The 9,055-nt window shown below is 46.7% G+C and overlaps 1 protein-coding gene across 1 annotated transcript; it reads right to left on the bottom strand.

The window, feature by feature from the left end:
* Nucleotides 1-465: 465 nt before the first annotated feature.
* LOC118256602 (cygnin) lies at nucleotides 466-1,586 on the bottom strand. The gene is made up of 2 exons (XM_035563705.1): nucleotides 1,529-1,586; nucleotides 466-599 (listed from the first exon to the last, which is right to left on the bottom strand). The coding sequence occupies exons 1-2, from the start codon at nucleotides 1,584-1,586 to the stop codon at nucleotides 466-468; spliced, it is 192 nt and encodes a 63-aa protein (XP_035419598.1).
* Between the last annotated feature and the right edge of the window lie 7,469 nt (nucleotides 1,587-9,055).

Consider the following 9,055-nt stretch of genomic DNA (forward strand, 5'->3'; position numbering starts at 1 on the left):
TGCCAGGATCTCAGAGGGATATTGATTTTTTGAGCCCCACTGTTAGAAATGGCTCTCTCTCCCCTAAAACCCATGGGCTTTGCCATGCAGCTCCAGGGGGGAAAGGACACCCAGGGGGGTGTTAATCTAACCAGCCTTTTTCCACCCACCATTGACTAAATTATCTGTGGGAAAAAAAAGAGGAAAACTCCACATGTTTAGCTCTTTTGCTATCAATTTTGTGCAAAACCCACTGATGAGACATGCTGCTAACGGGCCTTTTGGGCTGTGCTCAGGGAACCATCTTAACCCTCCACCTGGGTCCACGGGACGCGAGTAAGCACAGCACACACAAATGGGAGTTACATCTTTTTGTCTCTTTTTATTTACTGAGAGGAGGGGATGACAGTTGGGCTCGACAGTCGAGAAGCCGCTCCCAAAGCCACCGAGCTGCCTCCTGGTCCCCGGGGGCTCCTTCCTCAGCCCTTATTTCCCCTTCCAGCCGGGCGGCAGGCAGCAGTAGAACTTGCAGTCGGAGGACAGGGACCACACGTCCGCCTTGGAGCACTTGCTGGAGCAGTACCCGACCTTGGGGCAGTACTTCCTCACCTGCCCGTAGCCTGCAAGAAGAAAGCAGAGGGAGAGTGCTTGGGTTAGGAGGGTGCCCTTGTTCCCTGCTCTCCAGCCAGGGCCAGCTGGTGATAGAGGTGCTCATCTGTGCAAGACAACATTTCTTCATCGTGTTCCCCTCCTTAAGAGAGGGGACCAGCGTTCTCATGGCAAAATGGCAAGAGGAACACCAAAGTGGTTTGAAAACGTGAGCTGGTATTCCAAATCTGGAAGGTTGCTGTGGCAACCAGAAAGCTGACCTGCAGTAGAGAAGGTGAAAAAAAAATTAAAAAAAAAATCAAGTGCCAAGAACTAGTCACCAAGGTGGGAGACTGTTTGAAAATGATGTCCTGAGTGAATGGATACTGGACTGGGAACCCTTCTGAGCCCAGAATCCCCCTTTGATTCACTGAAGAGGGAAGTGGGAACCCTGCTGCAGGGGTATGCAGGGGAGCAGTGTTCTGGATGTGAAATATCCTGAGAACATCCTCAGAATCAGCTTGGCACAAAAGGGGGCATCGTTGGACTGAAATAGAGACACCACAGCCCAGCTCACCTGGACCTAGAAGACGTCAAAAATATCTAAAACACCTGAAAGTGCTTTTTGTAGTACTTCAATTGTAAAGTGAGTTTTTCTCTAACAAGGATATCTATTTTCTAGCTGCAAGGTGCTGCTCAGTTGCCCACACACGAACACCGAGCCCCATTTAAAGCAACCTGGGATAACCAAGTCATCTACATCTGCAGGAGACCAGCAGCTACCTGCCTACCCTAAGGATGAGATGCCTACATGTGTGCAACTAAATAATAGCCTTTAAATCCAATAAAGACCCCGAGCTGTCTATGAAGCATGGCACACCCCTTTGTGCTGCAGCCCTGACCCCCATCTGGCTCTCCCACCACTCTCCAAATTATTTTCCAGTGCAATTTGCCCGTTTACCTGGGGCGGCCAGGGAGACCAGCAGGAAGACGGCGAGGACGAGGCAGAGGAACCTCATGGCTGGGGTCGAGCTGGGATCTCAGCGAGGCTGGAGGGAGAAGAGCCGGAGCGAGCCTGAGCTGGACACCGCTGAGTGGCGAGGCTGGGGATCCTCCTATTTATAGTGAGTCTCTGAGCAGAGAGGAGGGCTCTGGGGAGGTCCTGCTGCTTGGCAGACCTCTCACGGTTGACAGCACAGCACCCTCCTGCCCCTCCACCCTGCACCTTGCTATGGCGGCAAAACTCTGCCCTCCCCAGCTCTGCTATCGGAAATCATAAGGAAATAAAAGGAAAATCATTGACTGTGACAAGAACCAGCGGTGAACAGACAGGGCAGATCTGCTGGGGCAGAGGGACCCGAGAGAAAGTGAGATCGGTATCACAGGGTTGCATTTCTCAACCTTGGGAGGAGAGGCGAGTTATGCAATAGGGCTGAGCGGTGGATGCGATGCACCGATAGCTCTCCCCCAACTGCCTGGACCAGTCTCTGGACATGCTGAAAGGGTGCGTACTGGGTCAGGCTGGGATGTTAACTTTCCCTGCAGCAGCCCATACAGTGCTGTGCTCTGCGCTCGTAGCTAAAACAGCAGTGGTATCACACCAGTGTTGTGTCTGCTGCTGAGCAGTGCTGGCACAGCATCAGGACTCTCTCTAACCCCCCTAGGGGGTGGGCAAAAATGTGAGAAAAGAAACATCACCAGGGCAGCTGACCTAAACCAACCAAAGGGATATTCCATACCATACGATGTCACTGAAGGGATGCACGACACAGACTCCTGATGGCTCTTGAACAGGAGATGTTTATTGCCCTTTTTCACCACTACATATACTTTCCCCGTAGCCCCACGCGCTGTCCACGCGCCCGAATCTGTCTTACAATCGGTTAGAGACCCTCAGACACGCGCCTTGAGCCAGCCAGCAATTGGCCACTGCCCAAAGCTCATCTTTAACACTGTAGCCAATTTACGTTATCTCGACCTTGCTCAAATTTTTGGTTCTACTGCTGTTTCCCTCATTATCTCTAACTCAGGGACATGTGAAACAGCACAAAGCTCCCTGCAAATTCCTTTCCCACACATCACACTCAGCAATAGAAGATGGAAAAAGGAAGAAGAGGGGAGGGGTGGGCTCTCGTTGTGAAAACATCTGTCCTCCTCCCACACACTGGCTACATGCGTTGAGGCTACATGAGGCTACATGCTTCAAGGACGTGGTCAAGCATCGCTCATTTGTTGGAAGTAGAGAGTAATTTCTTTCCTCTGCACTTCCACATAGCCTTTACTTGTTTTGTTTAGTTTTCCCTTTCCCCCTCCCTTTTTCCCTTTCCTTTTTTTTCCCTTTAGTTAAATTGTTAATTGTTTAGTTAAATTGTTTAAATTGTTTAATTAATAATAATCTTTCCTTAATAATTATTTTTTTTCCTTTAATTAAATCATCCTTATCTCAACCCGTGAGTTGTTCTTTCCTTTACTTCTTCCCCTCCTCATCTAAGGAGGGGGAGTGAGAGAGCGGTTGTGGTGTTCAGCTGCCTAGCACGGTAAAACCACCACAGGGTGTCAGGGTCTCGGCTTGGGAAGGACCTGGTGTCCACGTCCCCATCCCCACCACCGTGGGAACCACGAGTGCAAATCCCCTCTAATTAATTTAGCAGAGACCGTGCTCAATGTAGCTCCTTGTGTCGTCCCCTCTCACCCTGCCACTGGGAAGAAGGGAGCCTGGATGTGCTGACCATCGTCACCTCTTCCTCAAAAACCCTCCAGACAGAGCTGTGGTCCAAGTGGGCTTTCTTTCTGGGACACACATATTCTGATCCCTGCTACGGTCATTCATGGCAGTGAAACTGAAGCTGCCCGCAAGGAGTTTGCAAGGCAGGAGGGCCTCAGCTCTGAGCAGCAGCGTTAGCAGGTGGCAAATGAGATTCAGTGATGGCAAACTTACTCTCACCTTCCAGGAAAGAGGTGCTCCCGAAGAGAACTTCAGAAAATTTCACCTCCAGTGTCTGGAGGCAGTCAGAAAGGAAATCTGAGTACTGGGATTTATGAGGATGGGCGCTGACAAAAATTGGTGTGTCACTGTACCAAACTTAAGGGTACTTCATGCCACAAACTGTGCGTGCTGCTGGTGTCCTGTCTCTGCAAATAGTAGGACAAAAAGTGGTAAAAAGGATGGTACAAAGTACTTCATGCCACAGGAACCCTATCCTATATGCAACACGGAACTGTCATTGCTACACTTTAAGCCCACTGTTTATCATCCAGCCCACTGTAGGCATGGGGAACACATATAATCCCCATCCCATGTACTTTCTCTTCCAGATTTGCAGGGCATCACAGCTCCCACATTTTTTTTCTCATCATCGAGATCTCAGTTATTGCAGATTTCTGTTATAGATTGTATTTTCTTGGTCCATTAACCCTCTCAGCTCTAGACTCTATGCAACTATTCCACCCCATCTTGGAACATGGTGTTTAAACAGTGCACAGTGCACTACCTGAAAGATTAGCAGTCAGCAGTAATAAACGGATTGGTTTAAGTGCCTGAGCAGTGATAACCCTTAATACATATATAAAGAAATAACGATTTCTGCCGTTTCCATAGCAGGATGACATTACACCATTCTGTGCACCTTGCTGTCCAGTGCAATCCCACACCTCTCCTGCAGAACTGCTGCACTGCCAGGTATTGCCTGCTCTACCTTCTCCAACGATTGCTCCCGTCTTTTGCAAGCAATGCGGCTCGCCAGCATTCTCCCACATGCTGCAGTCCCTTTCAGCCTGCTGTTTGCAAATTTAGTAAGCACAATCTTTATTCCATTATGCAATTTGGTAATGAAGACCCCGGATAGTCCAGGACTCAGAACAACCCTCTGAGATGTCCTTCTGCCATCACCATGGTAACTGGAAATTTAGTAACTCGTGTTCATAGACCGTTTTGCCTTCATTTCCTTTAGGCCAATGTCATGATCAATATGGAGGGAAAAAAAGGAAAAAGAAAAAAAAAAGAGAGAGAGAGAGAGAGAAAATACCCAAATAGCTCTAAGGCCAAATGAATGTGATGAAAATGTTGTAGAGCATCAGATTGGAAAAGACCCTTGAAGAACGTCACAGACAAAGTGGGGATGAACACAACCTGAAAACCATTTCCTATGATGGATTTGATGCCCCAGTGCTGTCCGTCAGGTCTGTGCCTTGCAGATGGTGTCGAGAGCCACTGCCTGATCAGAAGGACGCCCAGGCCAGATTCCTGCAGCCCTGGAGAGCAAACCTGCCCCAGACAGCTCCTGCTGCTTGAGCAGGGCTGCAGCCCATGGTGCTGGGTGGCCGAGTGCCAGCAGCTGGATCTGGAGGAGGGGGAATTGCCCCTTTGTGTCCAGGTTGGTGCAAGCAGCCGGGAACTGGGAGGTGAAGCCTGCTGGAACATGGCCCCAGCCGCTGGGCACCTTTGGGAGCGGGTCCAGCAGGTTGCAGTGACATTGCACGCACCAGAAAGCAAACGCCGCCTCTCCGAAGATGGCTTTGCTTGAGTTCCTCCTCTGCTTGTATCAGGAATCCATCTCTAAGTACCAATATCTCTGTCTTTGTTTGTGATGAGTATTGTTCTCGGTTCCTGGCGTGCCAAGATCTCAGCTGGCCCCCAGGCATGAGCATTTTCTTCACTGCTTCATTCTTCTCTCGTTTTTCTCCATGCCCACCACAACAGTTAGGAAGCTAGAGGGGACAGAGAGAGCTGGAAGGTGAAAATTCAAAATTACTGCCTTCAGAGTATTCTTGTCTGGGCAACCTGCAGAGGTACAATTTTGAATACAGTATAGGTCTCCAAAGGCCGTAATTGTTGTATGTTCAGATTCCTGAAGACTAAACCGGAGAAAGACTCTTCCAAATCTCTCCTCTGCTTCTCTTTTACACTATTACCATCTTTCTCCATTCTTCCCCTTATTTGCCCTTTCTCCCAATCATTTGACACATGTTCATACCTTTCTAGTCCCCTTCTTCATTCTTTTCTTTTCCTGTTTGTTCTTGCCTTGATTTTTTTCTTGTTTCCCATGATCACTGCAAGGAAATAACTCTGCTCATTTCAGCAATTGCCCATTCATAAGCTTCTTAAATGAATAATTCAATTTACTTGAATTAAGCTGCTGAGCAGCTTCCTTTTTTCTTGACAAGCAATCGTTGTTTTTTTTTTTCAGACACATTTTATTTTACAGATATTGAATGTATATGTTCCTATAAATGCTCAACAGGGAATCCCTAATTCGAGCTACTCACATTTGAATACAAATAAACACCACCACTCATTGCTAATGTTGGCTCAGCATGAGGAGCTGCAATGTTTGCATGGATTCATCTTTTCTGGATGCAAAACCAACCACTATAATTTCTTCCTTTGAGTTAAGGCACAAGGGCTGGAAAGGATGAGTCTGGGTGAGTCTAAGGGTAGACAAAAGAAAGTAGTGCTGGGAGATGCTGAAGCACTCCGTACCACAAGAGAAACAACAGAGCTGGAGAAAAGCCAGCAGAGGAGGGGAAGGATCTTTTATGTTTCTTCACAAAGCATATTTTTCATTGTATTTTCAAATTAGATATGATGTAGCCTTGATGTAATTCAGTTTTTTTTAAGCAATTCTGGGACCGTTTGCCCTCAGGCTAATCACCCTGCCACCTTGTGCAGATATTTCATGGGGCTTATTTCTTTCCAACTTGTTCCTGGTAAGAATAGTGACCCCTGTGATCCTCATATTGTTTACGCAGGCTGCCTCTGTACCCGTAAATTAAATATTTTCCAGACCAGTAATAAGAAATTTAGAGCCCTTCATTATTAATATAACTTTCGGCCTGTTTTCCCTTGTTCATTACTTTGCAATTATCAATTTTTGTGACTCTTTTCCAAATTGCATAGCAGTGAACATAGACTAGGTCTAGCAATATGCCTGCTTTAGAACATTAGGTACTGAGGACTTGTGGCAATGATAATTTTCAGATTAATTAGACTTGTACGATACTGCTCATTAGGTGCTCCAGGAAAGACAGATGCAATGGATGCAGTTTTAGAAAGTGTGTACCTCGACAGCTCTTTAAAACCAGACATAAAATATCCAGGAAGTGAAATGATGATGCTCTTTGCTGGTTTTAAGCTACAGCCTTCGTATTTCACCTGTAGTAAGTTATGTTGGGCACATTTACAAGGAGGGAGGAGGGCAGTAATAAAAGTATCCTATTGTATCCCATCCTGTTCCACTCTACTCTGTGCTGGTGCGGCCTCAGCTTAAGTACTGTGGCCTGTTTTGGGAATCACCATATAAAGAGGACATAAAACTATTAGAGAGTGTCCAATGGAGGGCTATGAAGGTGATGAAGGGTCTGGAGGGGAAGGTGTGTGAGGAGCAGCTGAGGTGCCTGGGTTTGTTCAGCCCAGAGCAGAGCAGGCCGAGGGGAGGCCTCATGGCGGCCTGCAGCTCCCTCACGAGGGGAGCGGAGGGGCAGGCGCTGAGCTCTGCTCTCTGGGGACAGCGACAGGACCCGAGGGAATGGCATGGAGCTGGGACAGGGGAGGGTCAAGCTGGGACAGGGGAGGGTCAGGCTGGGTGTGAGGGAAAGGTTCTGCACCCAGAGGTGGTTGGGCACTGGGACAGGCTCCCCAGGGCTGTGGTCACGGCACCTGGCTGCCAGATTTCAAGAAGCGTTGGGGCAATGCTCTCAGACATAGGGTCTGGTTTTGGGGTGGTCCTGTGTGGAGCCAGGAGCTGGACTTGATGGTACTTGGTGGTCCCTTCCAACTCAGGATATTCTATGAGTCTATGATTTCATCCCACCTTATCTCATCCCATCCCATTCCCTTTCAAGGGTGTCAGGCACCAACAAGCTTCCATGACATCCTTCTGTTGTAAACAAGTACATAAAAAAACTCATTTAGTTCTTCCAACAAGACGTGATATATTTTTTTTTTTTGTGGCTTGTGGTGCTCAGGGGACCTCCCTTTTCCACTGTTCTTGGCTTACTAAATCCAGAAGAGGGATTTGGTGAAACTAGATGGCCTGGGCTACAACAGCTCAGGGACTGTGCCAACCATTTAGGAGCACAGCCCTGCTTAAGTTAGAGTATGGATGCCGTCTAGGTAGCTCAAGATGGCAACATTTACCGGTATTAAAGAAAGAATCATCGTTAAATATAACCAGATTTGCAGGACTTCATAAGTCGTGGAGTTGCACTCAGTGACAATTTCACCTGGCAAAGGGCATCCACTTACGAGTTGAACATCTCCAGCAAATGAAGACACTACTACTTCTGTTAATAATTACTCTCACTCTTAAGAACTAAGCTTTCTTTCTAAGTTTAGTCTGTCTAACTAAGAAGCAGCAGTATCAGGAGGTTATGCCTTTCTCTAGTTAAACAGCTCTCTTTGATTTTTGGTATGTGAAAAAATCAGAGATTTTTTTTTTCCCTGTGAAAACAGTTACACCCTGAATGGAATCACTCCCCGATAATTTGATAAGCCCCTTATCCTCCTGCAGGGTGACATTTCCTACATTTTACTATATAAATCTACATCCTTTTTCCAAAATATATTCTTTCCAGTAGCATCACCAACAACCTACATTCTGTTTGATGTGAGTCAGCAGTGAATCCTTGCAGCAGTCAAGGCCAACTGCATACTGAGCTGTATCAGTAAAAGCATGGCCAGCAGGTGAAGGGAAGGGGCTGTTTCCATCTGCTTGGCACCTGGGGACTGCATCTGGAATCCTGTGACCGGTTTGGGGCTCTTCAGTGCAAGAAAGATCCCAATAAAGGCATGAGTCCTCCTTTGCTTCTATCTGGAGTTCAAAGTCTCTGTTGCATTGCTCTTCTCCAGAGGTCTCCTGTGACCAGACTAAGACAGCTCTTAGTTTTGCCTGCTCTGGCGATGAGCTATTTGCAAGAACAGAGTCTTGGTTTTAGTCTTCTGTCACTCAAACAACAATTTCACACCACAAACAATTTTACACAGTGAATTTCATGATTTTTTTACACTGTGAATTTCATCTCATACTACTCCAGTTTTCATGACAACCCAGTTCTTGCTGTAAGTTACCTTAATCTTTTTTTTTTTTTTTTTTTTTTTTTCTGTACTGATGGAATACACTAGATTTGGGTCCAGTACATTGCTTTTTCATACTTGAATTTTTGTTCTAAGAAGAATGACCCACAAGAAAATTTCACAGCAACTGCCCCCCTGCCTGACATGTTCCCTTTCAAGGTTATTCCTCAGCCAATTTACAGTGCCTTTACTAACACCCCCCTTCCCCCTACACACTTCATTTAATGTAGTCTTTCACGAACTAACAGTCTTTACTGAAGTGCATTTGATAAGATCTGATGCCTTCTCTTTGCTAAAAAGCTATTTCATCAGGTTGGTCTATCGAAAACTATTCAGCTGAGAACACCTGATGCATTTTCTTTTGTATTCTTGTTTGCCTGTTTGTTCCCAAAGCCTTGCATAATACTGAGATCAGAT

The sequence above is a fragment of the Cygnus atratus genome, chromosome 3 (assembly GCF_013377495.2).
Source record: "Cygnus atratus isolate AKBS03 ecotype Queensland, Australia chromosome 3, CAtr_DNAZoo_HiC_assembly, whole genome shotgun sequence".
Classification (NCBI taxonomy): Eukaryota; Metazoa; Chordata; class Aves; order Anseriformes; family Anatidae; genus Cygnus; species Cygnus atratus.

Coding starts and splice junctions, on each gene's coding strand:
- LOC118256602 (XM_035563705.1), bottom strand. CDS start 1,586: ATGAGGTTCCTCTGCCTCGTCCTCGCCGTCTTCCTGCTGGTCTCCCTG. Junction 600..1,528: donor GGTCTCCCTGGCCGCCCCAG/GTAAACGGGCAA, acceptor TTCTTCTTGCAG/GCTACGGGCAGGTGAGGAAG.